Genomic DNA, 21,420 nt, shown 5'->3' with positions numbered 1-21,420 from the left:
GTCCGGTGTCCCCAGAGCCTCTCGCTTTGGAGTTGAGGCGCTCATGCGGGACTTACTCCCGAGTAGACACTGGCACGCTGCAGACAGCCCTGCAAGCTGGAGCTGGATCTCACCCAGTGTGGCTGTGTAGGTGGGGAGGGGGGGGGGACAGCTTCTCCTTCTCAGCTGCTGCTGGTTCCTCCTCCTCCTCTCCTTCCCTAAGAGCTCAAGCTACTACCGGAAACCAATATTTTTTTGCTGCCGCTGCCGCTGTGTCTTCTTTTTGCAAAGTTGTTTCGAAGCAAACAGAGGCGCAGTCAGAGGCGCTGCAAAGCAGCATCGGCGGCGGAGCTGGTTTCTTTGCAACTTCCGAACGAACCCTGGACTTTTCTTTTTCTCTTCGCCAGCCTGGAAAGTTGTTGCACCTCCATCTCCCCTTTCCCTCCCCAGCGCCCGAACCCGGCATGTTTGATCCGCCGGCTGCTGCTGCTGCTGCTTGCAAACTCCGGGACTCCGGCAGAGCCCGGGCGAAGGATGGAAGAACAGCCCCGAGGCTCCTAAGAAGGCATTAAAAAGCGATCTCCAAGCGAAGAAGCGCGCCCGGCGTGTTTGGAGAGGAATCCAGATAATAATAAGAATTATTATTATTATTATTGCAAGGGGTGGGAGACGCATCGCCCTCCTCTTTCCTCTCTCTCCCTCCCCCCCCCTCCATCTCCACCATGGAAGATGTGAGTAATGTTTCGAGTGCAATGGGTTGGCAAAGGAAGGCAGCTTAAAAAGGCTTTGCATACTTGGGAGGGAGAAGGAATGGGCGAGATGTGGCGAGTTACAAGATAGAGGAGCGAGAAATGCGCCCCTTTTCTGTTCGTTCAAGAAGTTAAGTTTCTAGTCCTCTGGGTCCAACTGCTTGCTTTCCTCTGCTCTTGGCTGGGCGTGTGTTTGATCCTGTGATGATTATTTAGATTTCTTATCAGCCCTTCGCTGTGGGGTCCCGGGCGGTTTACAGTCATATGAAAACACAATATTAAAATCAGTTAAAACAAATTGAGGTCAAGAGAATAGGATGGATCCTAGATCGATAGATTGTCAGAAACTAGGGTACAGACAGAGCATGCAACAGAAACTACCTTCTTAAACATTCTTACCCAGATCTTGTTTTGAAAGCTGACTGAACTTGTTAAGTTTAACATCCGAAGAGGAGTATGTCAGTTTCAAAAGCTTTTTTTGCGGGGCGGGGGGGGGAGGTTAGGAAAAGCTGGTGGGGGGCAAATATACTGTAGTAGAGGATAGAGGTAATTGGGGACGACGACTGGACGCTCCCCCCTTCCCCCTGCTTCCTGCTGAAATTAAACAGAGGGAGCTCTCAAAAGGGCCTGGATGAAAGTCTTTTTAAAAGTTTGTTTTCCTATTGGCATGGAATGGTCTTTGGCCTGGGAAAAGGAGAGGGAGGAAAACATAGCTTGTTTTGTTGATGGATGTCCGAGGCTGCTGGAAAAGGAGCACGTGCTTCAGAGGTCTCTCTGGAGTTGCTTTGCCCTGCTATGAGAAAACTCAGGCGGTGGATGAAAGTTGCCAAGCTTCCTGCTCTAACCTTGCTCCTGTGCCTTTTGTAGCAGCTTAGCACACTCCAGTCTTAGGCATCAAGTGTCGGTGGGACAGCTTTGCTGGCTTAATTCCTGGGCACCAAGTTGCTGTTGAAAACAGTGGAGCAGGGCCAATTTAAAAAATAAAACAAAAGCTGGCAATGCTTAGGCAGCAGTTGCTGATAAATTGAACTGGGTGAACCTCGCTGTAGGAAATGATGCTTGGAGTGTGCTTTTGGCTCAAGACAGCTGGGGGTGTGTGGGTGTTTCTTGGTTGCCATGGCTCACAAGAAGCAGGGAATTGTCATAGCCCAGGGTAGAAGGGGCCAAACTCAGGCATCCTCAATCTCTCCAGATTGTAGTGACCCATTGTGCAACTCTGACATGCAGTCTGATGAAGCAACCTGAGAAAAATGCCTTTAAGACTGTTGCTCCGTGGTAGAATGTCTGCTTTGCATGTTGAAGTTCCAAGGTTCGATCCTGGTAGGATTAGGAATGCCCCTGAACTGAAACCTGGAGAGCTGCTGCCAGTCAGTGTGGACAGTACTGAGCTAGATGGACCAGTGGTCTGATTCAGTATAAGGGAGCTTCCTATTTTCCAGTTGGTTGTGATGGAGAGGCCTGTATCTCAGAGCATCTGTTTTGCATGTAATAGGTCCCAATTTCGATCCCCAGTGTCTCTAGGTAGGGCCGGGAAAGTCCAGAGAGCTGCTGCCAGTTAGTGCAAACAGTATGCAGCTAGGTGGGCCAGTGGTCTGACTCAGTATGAGGCAGCTTCCTATGTCTCATGGACACATCTTAGCAATCCCTCCCTGGACCCAGCAGCATCCTTGACAATGATCCACACCCATAGCTATTGATAGTTTGTGGGCAAATAACTCGATAAATTAATACTCAAACTCATAGGAGCATAGGAAGCTGCCAAGTCGCATCATTAGTTTACCTGGCTCAATATTGTCTACAACTGGGAAAGCAAACATTGTGTCTTCCAGATGTGGGACTACAACTCCCATCAGCCCCAGCCAGCAAGTCAGGGATGATGGGAGTTGCAGTGTAGCAGCATATTAGTGGGTCGCCCTGGTTTACATTGACTGGCAGTAGCTCTCCAGGGTTTCAGACAGTAAATCTTTTCCAGACCTTCTTGGAGATGCCGGGGATTAAACCTGGGACCTTCTGCATGCAAAGCATGCGCACTGCCAGTGAACTATTGCCCTTCTTACATTTTGTACTTGGAAGCAATTCAGTACAGACCACTGGGCTATTTAAACTCTTGACATAATTAATTCAAAGGGTCACAAGAAGGCAACTGAACCCATTATATTTACTACATTCTGCCTCTCCTGTGCTGATGTTGCTGCAATAGGATATAGGTGGTAACCCAAGATAGAGACCTGCTTTGCTAAGAGCACTTAGCATGCTTTCAGTGTGTGTTTATTTGCAACTAAAAACTACTTTACTATATAGGTTAGCATGCTTCTCCTTTAAAATGTTGTTTATTCTTTTGTGCATTTCTACCCAAATCGCCTCTGGCCCGGGGTGTACCGTTTCCCCTCATCCTAGAGCTTAAATGGATCTGTCCAGAAGGCTGCTGCTTCTTTCCTTCCCTGGCTTCCCCCTTGTTTTGCATTTTGAAACTCTTGCCTTTTCAAATGGGGCTGCTGCTTCCTTCTGCCAACAAACTCGTGCTTGCACCAATTCTGTCAGGGCACTTTTGTACTGGCAACCCATAAGCTGCTTTCTCTCTGCTAATGGGCTGTTGCACTATCGGGTGGGTTTTGTTTTGTTTTTAAAAGAGATTTCATGGAGCCTTCAGCTGTTCCGTCCTCTTGGAGAAATAGGAAATGGGGAAAGGAAAGGAAATGGCTTTTCAAGGCTTTATAAGGGCATGGTGATGCTGCAGATGTAAACCAGTTTCAATCCTGTTGGGCAGTGAAGAATAAGAGCATATACAGTATTTACTCATCGGACTTTTTAAAAAGGTTCAGTACTGCTACCATCTCCGCAGTGCTTCTTGGGAACTGTAGTTCTGTGAGGCATTCTGTGATTCCCAGAAAAGTGTGGGTGAAGCCGCAACAATTATATTGTTAAAATCTATATAAGTTTGCCATGGAGACATAGCATGCTGCTTTATACTGAGTCAGATCATTGTCCATCAAGCCTGGTTTAGTCCACAGTTTCCCAAACGAATCTTCAGTTGTTGTTGGACTACAACTCCCATCATCCCTAGCTACTAAGACCAGTGGCCAGAGATGATGGGAGTTGTAGTTCAAAAGGAGCTGGAGACTCAACTTGGGGAAACCCTGGTTTAGTCTACGTCAGTGTTTCCCAACCTTTGGTCTCTAGCTGTTTTTGGACTACACTTCCCATCATCCCTGACCACTGGTCTTGCTCGCTAAGTATGATGGGAGTTGTAGTCCAAAAACAGCTGGAGACCCAAGGTTGGGAAACACTGGTCTACATTGTGGCCTTCTAGATGTTGCTGGACTCCAGCTTTCATCATCCCTGTCCATTGGCCCATGCTTGCTGGTGCGATGGGAGGTACAGTCCGACAACATCTGGAAGGCCACAGGTTCCCCATTCCTGATTGACAGTGGCTCTCTGGGTTTTCAGAAAGGAGTGTTCCCCCAGAATTACCTGGAGAGGCTGGGGCTTGAACCTAGAATCATTTGCATGCAAAACCTCAAGACCGACCGTACCATTAGGCAGAGTGAGGAAGCTGCCTCAGGTGGTAGATGCTGAGGGTTGGGGAATGGACAAAGCTGTGTGTGCCATATTGTGAACACTAGGTGAGCCTATTGACCTCAGGTGCAGTGGAAGACACTGCCCCATTGCCAGAGCTAAAGTAAGATTCAGCTGTCAGTCTGGTTAGCTTTTTTACCTGGAATGTAGCGGAAGGGAAGGTATCACCTTATTCTTTGCCTCAGGTAGCAAAATGCCTTGGACTGGCTCTGCAAAGTATGGGCTAGGCTACAGTGTCCTTCAGCCTTGGGTTCCCAGACACTGTTGGACTACAGTTCTCATTAGCTGGGAGTTGTAGTCAAACCATTTCAGCCCTAAGGTGCTGCAGCTTAATTAGTTATCCTTTGTCATCACTGTGCTGTACTCAGGTGGTTGAGTAAATAGTGACATACCTTGCAAGTATGGCATTGAGCAGTGGGTTTTTTTCAGGATTAGTTAACACACAGGACAGGTCAACCACAGGTGTCATCTCTAGGCTGAGTCTGCCATGTTCATGACCATTTAAGGAATTATGACAAGGATGGGGAACTTGTGGCCTCTATATATTGTTGGACTCTACTTCCCATCAGTCCCAGCCAGCACAGACAATGACCAGGGATGATGGGAATTGTGGTCAAGCAGTTACCAAAGGCCTGCAAGTTCCCCATACCTGGAAAAGAAGCTTTGCCTTTGTCTAGCAACTGGTATTCTCAGCTAAACTGTTACTGAACAAGGAGGTTACATTGACCTATTTTGGCTAGTATCCACTGATCATGCTAATTAAGAGATGATAGATTTGATTCATTTTTAAAGCTGGTTGCCATCACTATATCCTCTTATTTCCTTTTTCACATTCACACTGTTATCTTCCTTAATTGTTTCCAGGATTTTAGGCAACAGAAAATTGCAAAGGTGCTTTTTTTACAATCTTGTGCCATTTTTATTTGCAAGTAAAGAAATCTTTTTTTCTATGTCTTTATGGACTGCGCTTTCATTAAAAAACCAATTTGTAAAAAGGTCAATTAAAACATCAGTAAATACTGGTTACTAAAAAAGAAATTCACATTGCAAAGGCCTGTCTGAAACACATTTTTTTCAGATTCCTGCTGAAACTCTAGTGGTATGGAGTTCCACAGGACTGGGTCTGTCACACTAAAGGCTTGGTCCCTTGTAAAGCCCAGCAGAACCTCCATAGACAACTTAACTGCAAAAAAAAAAAAAATCATTTTTGAAAATGTTTGAGGGCAACTGCTTTGAAAGGTTTGCAAAAGGAAATTGTGGCCTCAGATCTTCAGGAAGCAACTGTCCACAAGTTTGCTCACCACATTGAGTGCCCACCAACCCAACAGGCATGCTTGTTGGAACTTAAGTCTGCGTTGCAGAGTCCTCTGAGTGCCTTGGAGGCAACAGAAGACATGTCTAAGCCCTCTTCCTGACTGCCTCTGAGTTTATGCTGCACCTTGTAGATTCTCCAAGTGCTTCTGAATGAAGCTGAATGGGAAATAGGAGACACACACCCCACCCTTCCCTATTGGGAAAGGGGCAGGGGTCCTGGCAAGCCATAATAATAATAATAATAATAATAATAATAATAATAATAATAATAATAATTTATTATTTATACCCCGCCCATCTGGCTGGGCTTCCCCAGCCACTCTGGGCGGCTTCCAAAAAAATATTAAAATACTGTCATACATCAAACATTAAAAGCTTCCCTAAACAGGGCTGCCTTCAGATGTCTTCTAGAAGTCTGGTAGTTGTTGTTCTCTTTGACATCTGGTGGGAGGGAGTTCCACAGGGAGGGCGCCACTATCGAGAAGGCCCTCTGCCTGGTTCCCTGTATCTTGGCTTCTCGCAGTGAGGGAAGTGCCATAAGGCCCTCGGTGCTGGACCACAGTCCAGAATGATGGGGGTGGAGACGCTCCTTCAGATATACAGCCTAAACGTTAGATTACTATTAAAGCCATCCAACATTTGTCAACCCCTCCGTCAAACTGGAATTTCTATTTGTCCCATAATAAGAAATGTTCAGCGTATGATGGAATCCAAAAGGTTAAATTTTGGACAGGACCTCTTTTAGATTGTATGTGTAAAGTCATATGTTTGAATTTTCCACACATACAAATGCAAATGTTCCTTCAGGTAATATTCTAGTACACTTGGAAGCAAGGCTTAAAGTATTCTTCTCCAGGAGAGAGAGGGGGAGAGAGTGGTACAGTCATACCTTGGAAGTTGAATGGAATCTGTTCTGGAAGTCTGTTCGACTTCCAAAACGTTTGGAAACCAAAGTGTGGCTTCTGATTGCCTGTAGGAAGCTCCTGGAGCCAATCAGAAGCCGTGATGGACGTTTGGGTTCCAAAAGAACATTCAGAAACCAAAACACTCACTTCTGGGTTTCAATTGTTTGGGAGCCAAGGCATTTGAGATCCAAGGTATGACTGTATATCAAGATTTTCACTAATGTGGGGGAAGAGAGCTTTGTACATCATAATTTGACACAATAAATGAAATCCCACCAACAGCTTTGAAATTATGCAGGTCTTCCTTACCCTTAGAAACATGTAATTTGTGGGTTATTTTCTCTGCAATAGCCAGAGTTCACATACCCTTCTACCGCAACAAGTGGTTTAAGTCATGTCGTGTCTTCCATTTCTGGGCCAAAGAAGTTCTAGATAGGCTAGTTTGAAAATTTGTGTGTGAGTATCCAAAAATGTAATCATCCCCTGCAGAAGTTGAAATGGTGCAGTCCAGAATTTCATCACTCATGTTCGAATCCACTGTGCACATTTTGGTTACAGTGTGGGAGGAGACTAGGAGGGAGGGTACCACTAGTTATACATCTGCTGTAGCCAATGTTACACCGGAAACAGCTGAACTAACCTCTGTTGGCCATATACCTGGTGACTTGCCAATGGGCATCCTTTGGATCCATGTCAGAGCACTGATTTCAAAGCAGTTGTGTGGCTTACAAGTCCACCGCGTTTATTGCTGGACCACACTAGCTGCAGACCACTACAAAGAAGTGAACTGGTATGCTCGTTCCAGCAACTGGAGTAACTTTATTTTTGATGCACTGGCTGCCCCCCCAAAACCCTAAAAAACAAACCATTAGATACATGACAGTGGTGTGATCATTGGGGTCAAACATGCAGAGAAACCCAGGACTGCCTTTTGCAGAACTTGTATTTGTAGCACTGCAATTTTGCATATGTCTCAGAAGCAAGCCTCATACACATTCAGTGGGGACTTACTCCAGGTAAATGTGCATAAGATTTCTGCCTGAATTTCAATGATCTGGTTCATAGTTTTTCTTTTTTTAGCCCTGTTCAAAGGAGGTTAGAGTTATAGACTCTTGATATGCTTCTAAGGGTTGCACCAAAAGGAGCTTAATCAGAAATCCTGACGTGTCTATATTTGTACAAGAACTGAAAGTTGCAGGAAGTGGTAATACGTAGTAAGACATAAGTTCCTGGTATGTTAGAAATATTTCTTGTTTTTTAAAAATAATACTTTTAATCTGATTTAAGCGCTCCTCATATCCTTACCCTCAAAGAATGAATGAATGAATCTTTATTTGCATCAGCCATCGGCCATAGCAATAAAACAACAATACAGTATACAAAGAATAGAAGTAAAAAGTCAATTATATAAAATACAATCCCTCAAAGAGATTTGAATAAGAAATCTAAATTGCAAACCTTTTCAGCATCAGTCTAATTAAAATTAGGAATAGTCAGGTTCCCATAAGGAATATATTTGGGGGTACTTGTTTGTTTGTTTGTATTGCACATTTATAGCCAGATTTAATTATTTTATATTCAAAACATTTTTATGCCCTGCTTTCCCTCTTCACAAAGCAGTTGCTCAGAGCAACTTACAAATAAAGAGAAACATCAGTGCAACAGTGATCCAAGCACTAAAACACAAACCTTTAAACAATTTTTTTTACAAAGAGCAGTACTTGCAGTGAATATGTTGAGCAGCGACAGAAGAGAAGTTTTTAATTGGCAGTGGGGGAATAAAAGAGTAAGATAACCTAACCTTCAGCTGGTGCAAAATGTAATGGCCAGATTGTTCGCCAGAACGAGATGGTTTGAGCATATCCTGACCCATCTGCATGGCTGTCAATTAGTTTCCAGGCCCAATTCAAAGTGACGGGATTGACCTATTAAGCCTCAGGACCTCAATACATTAAGGACAACCTCTCCCCGTACAAACCGATCCAGACCCTGCGCTTATCATCTCAGGCCCTTTTCTATATCCCCCCTCCCAGAGAGGTTCAAATGGTGGCAACAAGAGAACAGGCCTTTTCTGTGGTGGCTCCCCGACTGGAATGCTTTCCCAAGGGAGACTCGCCTGGTGCCATCATTACATGTCTTAGATGCCAGGCAAAAACATTCCTCTTTACTCGGGCTTTTAACTGATTAAATAAATTATGGTGTGTTAAAGCTGGTGGCATGTACGACAGTTATTATGATTATTTTATTATTATGCTGCCTGTTGCTATGCTTTTTATTATGCTTTTATTATTGATTCTCCATAAAATGTGTTCTTAATGTTGTACGCTGCCCTGGGATCTTTTGATAAAGGGTTATTATATTATTAATATAATACTTATATTAGTAATAATAATACAGCCCTGGGATCTTTTGATAAAGGGTGGTATATAAATCAAATAAAAATATAAACAAACAAACAAACAAATCACCAGAATATCCACCTCAGCAATTCTCTGTGTTTGTGCTTTCCCCCATTTTCTTTCTAATATATTTCCCCATGACTTGAAAGTCATGCAAACCTATTTCTTGAAGATGTTCCAATGTTGGGGGCAGACTCATGAAAGGAAACTTGTATCTGATCTTCTGAGAATGTGTGCTGCAAAGTTTATTTGAACTCATCCTGTCAGCTCTCACAAGATATTATGAGACTTTAATTTACAGAGAGATATATATTGGGGGGGGGGGATGGCTATTTGGCCTGGAAAATAGAAGCTGTTTGCCCTTAATAGGAAGGTGTGCTGGATTTTAGGATGTTTTTTTCTTAGACTATATTGGTGTGTTTGAGTAGCCATCCTGGCTATGGACTTCTATTAGTACAGCTTTGAGCAAGTATGCCTGAGGCCAAGGCTTATTTTTTTTAAGGCGAAAAAAAGGGTATGAATGTGACTGAAGAGTGAGAACAGGAAACACCACGTTATATTTATAGTTGTATATACATTTAGTTATCTATCTGTCTACAGTTTATATATCTATCTAATGCGATATATGTATAGTCTTGTCAAAGAGAACCCTGAATTACTGAGGGATCTTAAACCATTTATTTCAACGAATTTAAAAAACACGTTTTCAGTCAGTTGGATGGTTTCCAGAGGTAGCGTTGACAAAGCACACGTCCCCCACCTAATGCACATGTTCAGGGTGCGAGTCTCCTTCCTGATTTGCTGCTAGTCCCCATGAGTGAGCAATGTGGCTGGAAGTGGTAGGAGTAGATTAGAGAGGGGCCAGGCTCCTGCTATATATCCCAGGCCTGGCCAAGCAAGTAACCGCCTGCTGTCTACCAATGTTGCATATAAGATAACTGCTTCTGTGTAGAAGTCGTGGAATCTGGAGCTCCAGATCCTTGCCTCCCTCCTGGTTCATGTCTCAGCTTCTGTGATTTTTATTCTCCTTTTTGTTTTACTTTTTACTTTAGATTTCTCGCTTCTCCTTTACCATACCTTTCTCTTCAACACATTTATTCTACAGTGGTGCCCCGCAAGACGAATGCCTCGCAAGACGAAAAACCCGCTAGACGAAAGGGTTTTCCGTTTTGGAGGCGCTTCGTAAAATGAAATTCCCTATGGGCTTGCTTTGCAAGACGAAATGTCTTGTGAGTTTTTCCGACTTTTTTTTCTCTCCCCCCCCCTTTTTCTAAGCCGCTAAGCCGCTTATCTGCTTATCCGCTAAGCTGATAAGCCGCTAAAAGCCGCTAAAAGCCGCTAAAAGCCGCTAAGCCACTAATAGCGCTAATCCACTAAGCCGTCAATGGGCTTGCTTCGCAAGACGAAAAAACCGCTAGACGAAGAGAATCGCGGAACGGATTCTTTTCGTCTTGCGAGGCACCACTGTATTCTATACTGTAGGGGTGCTCAGGTGAACCCCCACGTGCCAGTCCTCAAAGGTTGGAGGGGGGAGGCAGTGGGAATGTTAGGCAAGACTCACTTAAGCCTGTCTGAAAAGTGGGGTGCCCATCTTGCCCCAGTTTGAGTGCATTGCCTCATGTCCTCGATGAGTATGTGAGGGAGGGTTAGTATCCTGACGGAAGGACTACATGGCAGGAGCTGCCTTGACCTCTTGGATTGGATCTGATCTGTGGGCAATTGCCAATTATAAGAACTGTAACTTGGAAGAACTTGTTTTCCTCTTCCCTCCAATTCCTTTTTCCTTGTGTGCTGTGTCTTTTTTATTGAGAGCCTGAGGGCGGCGACTGTCTCGTTTGCAGTGCAATAAAAACACACACACACACACACACATGCAAACAAACAAACAAACATTTCACAAAAGGTTTCTCTCGCCTTGATTGCAATTTCTTTTCTCCTTACATAACGGAGAATTGTGGTGTGGGGGAGACACAGGAGAAAAACTGAGCACCTCTTATGCTGTGCACATAAATTAAAGTTGCTTGTATAGCTGCATAATGTGCTGGGGTGTGTGTGTAAAGGTTTGAGTTTCTAATGACAACCTTTCTTTTTTCCTGGTGTGGCTCTAGGGTGTGAAGGAGGAGACCCCAGAGAAGCCAAAGTGTCCTACTAAAGCGGAGAAAGCTGGCTGGATCAGGAAGAGCAGTGGAGGCCTCTTTGGTCTCTGGAAGGAGCGTTACATCCAGCTGTGCAAAACCAAACTGTTAGTGTATGAAGATGAGGTAAGAACAGTTGAAGGGAAGCTTATCTGGAGAGGGCTGTTCTCTTGCTCAGTGCTGGGTGACACTGGGGCCTGCCACAATGCAATGATAGGATCAGCCACTCTTGTCTTGACACGGTGCCTTTCAGTATGTTCGCCTGCTAAATCCTGAAGACCGGTGGCGCTCATAGTTCGCCTGCATTAAGGTTGCACCTGTCAATTCCGTATCAAAATAAGCTCCTGTTTCTCCCCTTGTATGAGACACTACATTGCCATTTGGTCCATTGCAACAGAAACCAGCAGTCTTGTACCAATTGAAAGGTTCGTGTTGTGGCATGAAGCTTTGGGGATCGCAACCTGCTCAGGCTTTAATACCTGCCTTGGAGGCCCTGCTGTCTGTATCATTGTCCAAGGTGCTTAGTAGTAGTAGTAGTAGTAGTAGTAGTAATGATGTGTATGCAACCCACTTGATTGGGTTTCCCCAGCCACTCAAGAGATTAGGCCCTTTTGGTAGTGGAAACGGGTTTCCCTGTACAGCAGGGATCAGGAGCCTTTTTCATCCCGAGGGCCACACTGCATTCTGGGCAACTGCAGGGAGCCACGTACCAGTGGGCAGCCAATGAATGTTCAGTATACTGATTTCTATGCACATTCACCCACTTCTCCATCCAGACTAACAAGACACATTGTCTGAGTTAAGGGTATGTTCTAACCAGGCAAAAACACTTGGGGTGTTTCTTGGGGAGAGTCCCAAGGGAGATAAAGAGATTTGGAGGGCTGCATTTGGCCCCAGAGCCTGAGGTTCCCCAGCCCTGCTGCAGAGATTCACCCAGCTTCCTCCCTGTTATTTTTCAGACAAAAATTGAAAACATGTCTATTCATCAAGCAGGATTTTAATATCTAACTCTGCTTCTTTCTTTTATTAATTGCTTGGGGGTAAGCAGCTCTAACTCTTAGAAGAAAGACAGATTTAAATGTTGAACTAGTAATAATAGAGCCCATTTTCTTAGAAGCGCTGCTACACATTCCCCCCCCCCCCATACTCGTGTGTGCCAGTGAGAGCTACAGTTCTGCCATCTAAGGATCTGATCAAATAGATTCTAAGCCACAAACATTCATGTCAAAATAAAGCTGCAGTCCTGTGCAATTTTATGTTGCAGTAAGTCCTGCAGAATTCAACAGGACTTAATTCTGAGTAGGCAGAACTTTTTAAAAAGAAAGAAAGAAGAAAATGAAATGCAGTCTGAAGCCCAGTGTTGGTGAAGGCCTGTTAGATTAGCAGTAGACATTCTAGTGTGCATGCAGAAGGTCTCGGGTTCAACCCTGGAATCTCCAGGAAGATCTGGAAGAGAATCTTTGTCTGAAACCAGGGAGAGCTACTGCCAGTCAAAGTCAACAATAGATCAGTGGTCTGACTCATGATAAGGGAGCTCTCTGTGTTGCTCTTTTGTTAAGAGCTGTGTTTGGACTTTGAAGAACTGGGTTTGAATCACAGCTCCGGCATGAATATTCTTTGTCCTTGGGTGAGTCACTGTTTTTCTCCTTCAGCCTTATTTTTCCCAGCTGTCTGCAGGAATAACAAGGACTTGCCTCACAGGACTTAGTGAGAATCAACATAATAATATTTATTATTATTTTTACAAATATCAGGAACCTCTTCTTACATTTGCTGAGAATTGGCCAGGATATTATTTGCAAATAATTTGTTTTGATTTGACTGGAAAATAAAACCATATCAAGAGAAGGTGAAATGACTTCATAGGATTTGGGAACAATCAACTGAAGACTAATTCGCAGCTTTTCAGCAATTAAGGGTGCTGTCCTGCGCATGTGAAATTTGGAGGAAGAAAATTTGGAGTTTAGGATTGCAACCTAAGCATCAGAATATAATTCAGACTTGGGGATCGGTGGTTACTTATATAACGACTAAGCCCTCGTAGACAACCGAGCAAAGATTTTATGAATGATGCTCCTTGCTGCCTTTCATTTTTGGATATTTTAAAAGATTTTTTTTTTATAATAAGTGCTAATTTAATATACTTTAAGAAACATGAGATATATAGCCCCATCAGTGTCTGCAGCCCTTTATAGTATAGGCAAAAGGGAGTAAGTTCCTGCTCCAGGGATCCTACAGTCTAACGGGAAGAGAGCAAAGGGAGAGCATTTTTCACATTGGAGAGCATTCAGAAACACAGACCTCCTCTTGCAGTTGCACATACAAGACTTGGATTTCCTGGAAGTTGGGAATAAAGACTGGGGTGGAGTGATGGGGTAGTAGTTGTATTAAGCAAAAGCGTCATAGAACATGATCTGGAGTAAGGCCTGTGTTCAAGTCCCCACTCAGTGATGACGTCTGTGAAGGTTGGGCCAGTTACATGCTCTCAGCCTAGCCTATGTTGCAGGGTGATTGTGAGGAGAATATGAGACAGCCCCCCTGCATGTCAACCTCTGGCTCCTTGGGGGAACAGGACAGGATGTGCAAAAGGGTTATTTTAATTGTAAAAGATGCTTGTAAATAACCACTTGCCTGGTCAACTATGGTATTCCCCCCATTTCCTCCAGGTGACCAGTTATAGACCTGGTCCACACAGGCAACAGAATAAGACTGCAAGAACCCTGAAGTGGTAGAATAGGCTGTACCACTTTTAACTTCAGGTGGGGCAATGCCATCTTTGAATGCTTATCCACTGTAAGAGCTCCGTGCAAATTTAAAAGGAAAAGCAATGCCTCTTTGTTGTTGTACAGCAGCCTGCTCCGTGTTATGCTTGCTTTTTACTTTCAGAGATCTTCCCCAAGCACACACAGAGGGGAACGATTGAAAATGTGGTGTTTCTCCTGCCGTCACAAGTAGTGTAGTTCATTCTGACACCTGCTAACGCTGCTGCCCTCTTCCCACAGCTTTATGCTAGCTGTGACTAGTAACTTCACGCGTGCACACCCCTCACTCCACCCTCAGCGGTGAGCTCGCAAGAGCTAACAGAGGCAAGTGTGGGCTCGCAAGCTAATAAAACCAAAATAAAACTGGAGGCTGCAGAGCTTCTTTGCAAGGCTGTTGTAAAAGCACTCTGCAAAATTAAAAATGGTGCAAAGATTGCGATGGTGCTTATTTATTTTTAAAAGTGTGTATCTGGTGCCCTTCCTCTCAGGGCCATGTTCAGACCATCACTGAGAAAGATGCCATCTAATATGTCAAAGGATGGGTTTGTTAGAAATGACAGAGCAATGCAACGTTCGAAAAGCGAGGTACCACTGTATTGCAAATTTATTGAAGAAAGGGAAAAAAACATATAGAAAGGAGAGGAAGAAAAGGGGGGACAGGAGAGAGAAAGAAACACACACACACACACACACACACACACGAGAGGAAAAACATTTCAGCTCACATTAACAATACAATAACCATCAATACATCCATCTTAGCTTACACAGGTAGCTCTCCACATGCCAACCAAATGTCCAAATATGTATACAAATGAAGCTGATGTTTCTAAAATGTGTGTTCAGATATAGCAAGGATGTTATGGTCTCCAGACCATTGCATGATAGATGGTGAGTGTTTATCCTTCTAGTTTCGCAGTGTCTCTTGGCTCGCTATTGTTCTGCAGTTAAAACCCATCCTTCAGGAATGCAGCGTAAAAGTACACAAGCACCCACAAATATCAAGGATTTCACCAGTACAAAATTGATAAAGAGAACAGCTTTGGACCAGAAAGGGTCTTGTCCGAGGAACCTGCAGGACCATGGAGAGTTTCTAGTGGGCAACCTGTTCTACTGGAGACTGGGACTGGGATTGAGCCCTTTTCAGCCTCTGACTTCCTTGGACCCAGGAGAGGGTCCCATGAGGGTCCTAGTCCTCGTTCTATAAGCCCTAGTGCTGTGAGATCTGGTCCAGAGGGCTCCTGTGTCCCAGCCTTGGGTTTAGCAGCCCACGTGAGGCTCCAGGCCATGAAACCAGACTACTGTGGCTACTCAAGCATAAACCCAGGCCCCATCTGCATGGTTCCCCCCAATGAATCCTGGGAAGTGTAGTTGGTTAAAAGTACTGAGAGTGGTTAGGAGATCCCCACAGCGCTCCAATTCCCAGAGTTCCCTGTGAAGAGGGTTTGATTGCTAAACCACTCTGAGAATTGAAGCTCTGTGAGGGGAATGGGGTCTCCTACCTACTCTTGGCTCCCTTAGCAAATGGCATTTCCCAGGATTATTCAAGGGAAGCTGTGGGTGTTTAAAGCGGTGTCATGGTGCTTTAAATGTATGGAGTGAATGTTGTTGCCTCAGTAGACTCTAAACTCGGTGTCAGGATCCCTGCTCAGTCCCAGCAACATAATGCTACTGTGTTTTTAAGGCAAGCTTCCTGGATTGAGATCTGAAATGGACTGGCAACTGTTGGGAGCGTTGGGCTGGCAAAGTGTGTTTGCTTCCACCAGTCCCGGTTGGTAGCCTAGCAGTCCCCCCGTCCCCCCGCATTGTCTTTTAATGAAAAGCCTTCAAAGGAAGCTCCACGTGCAACACATGCCAGTGGTCCAGATCCCAGATAGCAGCGGCTAGGCTACAAGGAGAAATATAGGCGTTCCTAATCAATCGTTAATCTCCTGGGCAGCTGGAAGTCATCAAGTCCTGGGAGAGATAAGAAATTTAAAAGATGCACTCACAACAAACCCCTGATTTAATTGCCACGGCTCATCTTCCTGACTGCTACTGAGCGCCAAGGCAATTGTCCTTCATACCTTCTGGTCTGCCTTTCCCCTTTCCCCTCTTTGCCCATTCATTGGCATGAAGGACACTTGTCTGATTGTGTTTTCTTCTCTGCCTTAGATGGTGACACCTCTGGTGACACCTCTCCAGATGTTGCTGGCTCAATAGCACTTTCTTCTCCAGTTGATTTCCATAGGGTTGGTGTCTTGAAGCAAAGGCAATTTAAGAGCCTTTGGGCCTTAACAAATTTATTATGGCATAAGTTCTTGTGGACTCAGATTTAAGGGAAATGTTAGTTGGCAGAAATATATAAATAAAGGAGAAAACTAGACGGTGGGAGGTAAATGGCAGTGAATTGCAAAAATTACAGTCAGTTTGCATGAGAGCTTAAAATACACAAGCAAGAGGCAAAGGTGGTCCCTCAAGCTTGCAATGAGCATTTGGTGTGTTGGTATTTGTACTTGATCTGAAAAAGTAGTCCTGAGTCTAGGACACAGTCCCCTCCCATAGTATAAAGGTAGATAGAGAGAAATAGGTATTTTTAAATATTCTTTTCTGCGTGGCCAAAATATACAATGAAATACAAACGGAGAAATATAAGACAGTGGTTGTATTGTGGCTGACTGGCAGGTGAAGACTGTTTTATTCCAACAGACATTTGGGAACAGACTGGTTTTAAGGAAGGGGCCTTTAATAGTGCTGTGCTGCATTTCTATAACTTGTTTAATTCTATTGTAGATAAAATGCCTTTTTAACTATTATCTTTTAGCTATCTGTGCTTTTTTTCATGTTTGCTTTAATTTTTGTGAGCCACCTTGAATCCCAGTTCTGCGAAAAGGGCAGGATATAAATAAATAAAATGATAACAATAGTGTTAGCCTTGTGCAATGAAAGGTAGCAAAGGGGTTCCTTCACACACACCACACCACACACCACACACCACACCACACCACACCACACCACACCACACTATTGTAATATCATATAAGGAACAGTCTGAGTGTGTGCCAACTCAACCCTTTTTTAGGTGAAGCTGATCTGGCTACTGTCGCATGTACCTTGGGCACATTTAGCATGGATTACTGCAACATGCTTCACGTAGGGCTGCCCTTGAAAAGTTAGGAGGAAATGCTAGCTGGTGCAAATATTATGTATTTTGTGGTTTTATGTCTTTATTTCATTCTGTGAATCACCCTGAGACCCCCAGGTATAGGGCGGTATATAAATTCAATAAATAATAATAATAATACAGCTCCCAGAGTGTTCTCAGGGCTCACTGGTATTTTGAGCAGAATACTATTTTCCCCTTTCAGTCTGAACTGGCTTCCAGCTCGTTGGTGGTGCTGATCATGTCAAGTTTGCAGGTTCGATCCCTTCATGGGACAGTTGCATATTCCTGAATATTGCAGGGGATCTGCCTAGATTATCCTCAGGGTAACTTCCAAGTCTTGGGACGCGGGTGGTGCTGTGGGTTAAACCACAGAGCCTAGGACATGCTGATCAGAAGGTCGGTGGTTCGAATCCCCGCGACGGGGTGAGCTCCCATTGCTCGGTCCCTGCTCCTGCCAACCTAGCAGTTTGAAAGCACCTCAAAGTGCAAGTAGATAAATAGGTACCGCTCCGGCGGGAGGGTAAATGGCGCTTCAATGCGCTGCTCTGGTTCGCCAGAAGCAGCTTAGTCATGTTGGCCACACGACCCGGAAGCTGTACGCCGGCTCCCTTGGCCAATAAAACGAGATGAGCACCGCAACCTCAGAGTCGGTCACGACTGGACCTAATGGTCAGGGGTCCCTTTACCTTACTAACTTCCAAGTCTACAATTCTATGATTCATTCCTGGGCACAATTCAAAGTGCTGGTTATTACCTATAAAGCCCTAAGTGGTTTGGGTATTTCAATATTTAAAGCCGTGCCTTCTCCAAACGCATACCTGCTCAGGACTGGCTGATGATGTCTTTCTGCCTGAGACAAAGGACAAGATGACACATCCTGCTTCCAGATTCCATGTACAGAAGCAGACCAATCCGGAAACTAAATCTTAGGCCACATCCATACCGTACATTTAAAGCAATATCAAACCACTTTAAACAGTTATGGCTTCCTCCAAAGAATCCTGGGAACTGTGATCTGTTATACAGTGGTGCCCCGCAAGACGAAATTAATTCGTTCCGCAATTTTTGTCGTCTAGCGAATTTTTCGTCTTGCGAAGCACGAAATCCCATAGGAATGCATTGAAAATCAATTAATGCGTTCCTATGGTCAAAAAAAGTCCAAACAAAGCCAAATTTGGTACAACAACAGTTTATTAACTGCTCTTTAAAGTCACACATACTGTAAAGAGCAGTTCAAAAATTGAAGGGAAAATAAATTAACTTTATAAACATGACAGAAAAACATTTAAAAATCAACAAAGTGTACAGTACATTTTCTAAGACTCTGGGGGACCACTCGAAGAAGGCTCCTCTTCCACTCTTTGCTTCTTGGTCAAGAACCGGTCCATAGTCTGCTGCTTTATCCGCCTTTTCAGCAGCTCCCTGAAAGACGACATGACCCTCGTATCATAAAAGTTCCCAGCGTCATGTGCCACGTGCTTCTCATGGTGGTGTAGATCTGCAAAAGTCTGCACCTCCTTCCACTTCTGGCAAATGTCCCTCAGTCTTTCGGAGGACAGCCGTTCCTCAGTTGCTTCCTCCTCTTCCAGTGAGGCCTGCTCCTGCGCAGCCTCTGCCTGCAGAACGTAGCCCTCCGTCGTCACAACCTCCAGGAACTCCGCTGCAAAGTCTTCAGCTGCAGGAACATCAGAACTGGCAGCCTCTCCATGCCTGACCACACTGTGGATGCCAGATCTTGTCTTGAACCGGTCAAACCAACCTCTGCTAGCCTTGAAGACTTCTGGCTCGGCTGAGGTTCCTGGCTGTTCCCGGATGAGGTCAGCGTGCAAGGCCTTGGCCTTCTCACAAATGACGGCCTCAGACACTGTGTCCCCTGCACGCTGCTTCTCTTCTATCCAGATGAGCAGCAACTTCTCGACCTCCTCCAGGACAGCTGGGCGGTTCTTCACGATCCTGGTGACTCCCTTGGCTGCATCAGTCGCCAGGATCTTCTCCCTCATCTTCAGGATGGTCCCGATGGTCGATGGGTTCCTGCCGTACTCCCTGGCGATGTCCGTCACACGCATACCGCCGTCGTGCTTCCAGATGATCTCCTTCTTCATTTCCAGCGTCACCTTCTCCTTCTTCCTCTCGCCGGCCACCGCAGCAGCAGTCTTCTTGGGTCCCATGGCAGCACAGCTCCTACCTTCGTAAACTCAGAAACAGAAAAAAAAATCAGTGATGTGCTTCAAACCCAAAAAATACAAAAGCAGCCAGCCACCCACCACACAGAAATTAAAACCCAGAACCAAGGCCTTGAATCCCAAGCACCCCAACCCCAAATCCAAAATCCAAAAACCCCCAAAAAAGTTTTAAAAGTTTAGCTTACCAAATGGATGAAAGAGAAGTTCTGGAAAAGCTTCAACAATCAACCACCGAAGTCCTCAGAAACCTCAAATGGCTGCAAAATAAGTTTAGGAAAAGCTTCAAAAATCACCAATGTCTTCAAAAATCTCAACTGCTCCCACAGACACGCACCAACCCACCCACAACACAGAAATTGCAAACCCCTCCCCAACTGCTCCCCCAGCCCCTCCCCAACTGCTGCAAACCCCTCCCCAACTGCTTCCCCACCCAGACAAAAAAAAAATTCAAAAAATAACAACATGGCCAGCACTCAGAAATTCAAACTCAGAAAATTTTTCAAAAAAAAACAACCTGGCCCAGTGGTCACAGAAAATCATAAAAATTCCCCAAAAAACCCCACATGGTCCCAGATTTCTGCAGAAACCTCCCCAACTGTTCCCCTAGCCAGCCAGCACTCAGAAATTCAAACTCAGAAAAAAAAAATTGAAAATAAACAACCATGCCTAGTGGTCACAGAAAATCATAAAAATTCCCAAAAAAACCCCACATGGTCCCAGATTTCTGCAGAAACCTCCCCAACTGTTCCCCTAGCCAGCCAGCACTCAGAAATTCAAACTCAGAAAAATTTTCAAAAAAAATCAACCTGGCCCAGTGGTCACAGAAAATCATAAAAATTCCCAAAAAAGGCCCACAAGCCCCCAGATTATCGCAAACCCCTTCCCAACACCAAGTCCTTGAATCCCAAACACCCCAACCCAAAATCCAAAACCCCCCAAAAAAGTTTTAAAAGTTTAACTTACCAAATGGATGAAAGAGAAGTTCTGGAAAAGTTCTGGAAAAGTTTTGGAAAATCTTCAAAAGTGAGCAAAGTCTGAGAAAAGGCTACCAAACCACGTGCTAACAGTTGCTCCTCGAAGTCAAGTCGCAACTGCAGCTGCTCAAGCTAAGCACCCTTGGTTTTAACGGTTTTTACACAAAGGAAACAAAGTCGCGAGACGTTTTCGTTTTGCGAAGCAAGCCCATAGGGGAATTCGTCTTGCGAGGCAAATCGCGGGCGAAAAAACCTTTCGTCTAGCGAGTTTTTTGTCTTGCGAGGCATTCGTCTTGCGGGGCACTACTGTATTGCTGAGAATGGTTAACCCCTCTTCTCCTCACAGAGGTCCGATTCCCTGAGAGGTTTAACAATCAATGCCTCTTCCCAGAGAACTCTGCAAATTATAGCTCTGCGAGGGTTTGTCTCTGTTAATTTGTAGTTGAAGACGGGAGACAGCGCGTCCTTCACAGTAACTATCCATACTGATCTTTAATTGTATTTGTTATGGCTTCTTGTATTGTATTTTATGGTATCGCAATATGAAACCTATGGGATTCAAATTGTAATACAATAAAATGCAATATATAAGAAATAAAAGATGCAGTAAAAATACAATTTAAACCACGTAGCATCTAGTGCAGTGCCAGTTTTCAGGTGTGAGAAAAATGATTTTATATGTAATGGAAGCAATAAAGTCTGAGGCAGAACTCCTGTGTTTTGTGGCCTCACCTTGGGGGCAAGCTCTTATTTGTTATAGTATGGTTTAAATGTGCTTAATGAGCTGGGATTTGCTTGTAATGCAGAGAGAGAGAGAGAGAGAAAGAAAGTAAAAAGAAGAAGAAAGAAAACCAGTGGGGTTTCAGGCACCCCATGACTCTGCTGGGCTGGGACAGGGCAGTAATATTGAGAGAGGCAATCTCAATCTATCTGAGCTTCTTATGACTTCAAACGGACCCAGACAAAAATAATCTGTGTTTGCTCAACGTTTCCGTTGTGTTCAGTTTCCTGTGACTTGGTTTCTTGCACAAGCTAGATTTTGCAGGATTGGGCCCATAATGATAAGATTATTTTTCTGCTTTACCCAGCAAGCAGACCAGATATATGGACATGTTTCGTCTCAAGGGAATTTGGAGCAGCACACTTTTGCACCCTTAGAATATTGCTGCCCAGTGACCATTTTAGTTGCTTCTACAGTGCAGTCTATTGGGCCTCCTTCCCTGTGCTGACATTCCCACTGTGAGGAACCTGTGCTCCTCCAGCAGTTGCTGGACTCCAAACCTTGTCAGCCTCAGCATC

General features: G+C 44.5%; 2 protein-coding genes across 4 annotated transcripts in view; one reads left to right on the top strand and one right to left on the bottom strand.

Annotated features, from left to right (window-relative positions):
- The first annotated feature begins 217 nt into the window (after window positions 1-217).
- PLEKHO2 (pleckstrin homology domain containing O2) overlaps window positions 218-21,420 on the top strand; it is a 38,061-nt gene continuing 16,858 nt past the window's right edge. For both annotated transcript variants that reach the window (XR_014150846.1, XM_081839012.1), the window contains exons 1-2: window positions 218-710; window positions 11,031-11,183. Coding sequence is in view for 1 of the 2 variants with exons in the window: in XM_081839012.1 (XP_081695138.1) it covers window positions 702-710; window positions 11,031-11,183 (162 nt within the window). In the remaining variant the exon portion in view is untranslated. The remainder of the gene's footprint in view (window positions 711-11,030; window positions 11,184-21,420) is intronic.
- LOC309329434 (putative CENPB DNA-binding domain-containing protein 1) lies at window positions 18,138-19,425 on the bottom strand. Of its 2 annotated transcripts, XM_081840191.1 has the most exons (3): window positions 19,333-19,425; window positions 18,650-19,158; window positions 18,138-18,574 (listed from the first exon to the last, which is right to left on the bottom strand). In XM_081840191.1, the coding sequence occupies exons 2-3, from the start codon at window positions 19,130-19,132 to the stop codon at window positions 18,281-18,283; spliced, it is 777 nt and encodes a 258-aa protein (XP_081696317.1). In that variant the 5' UTR covers window positions 19,133-19,158; window positions 19,333-19,425; the 3' UTR covers window positions 18,138-18,280. The 2 variants fall into 2 exon arrangements, with proteins under 2 accessions (XP_081696317.1, XP_081696316.1); XM_081840190.1 differs by having other exon boundaries at window positions 18,650-19,425.

Source organism: Podarcis erhardii, assembly GCF_964252035.2.
Source record: "Podarcis erhardii genome assembly, chromosome: 14".
In the NCBI taxonomy this organism is placed as follows: domain Eukaryota; kingdom Metazoa; phylum Chordata; class Lepidosauria; order Squamata; family Lacertidae; genus Podarcis; species Podarcis erhardii.
Note: the sequence above shows the minus strand (reverse complement) of the source record. Positions and strands in the feature narration are given on the sequence as shown.

Bases quoted from the DNA above. Each gene is read 5' to 3' on its own strand.
- LOC309329434 (XM_081840190.1), bottom strand. From the start codon at position 19,132: ATGGGACCCAAGAAGACTGCTGCTGCGGTGGCCGGCGAGAGGAAGAAG. The intron at 18,575-18,649 runs GTTCCTGCAGCT...CTGCAGGCAGAG, and splicing joins GAGAGGCTGCCAGTTCTGAT to GCTGCGCAGGAGCAGGCCTC.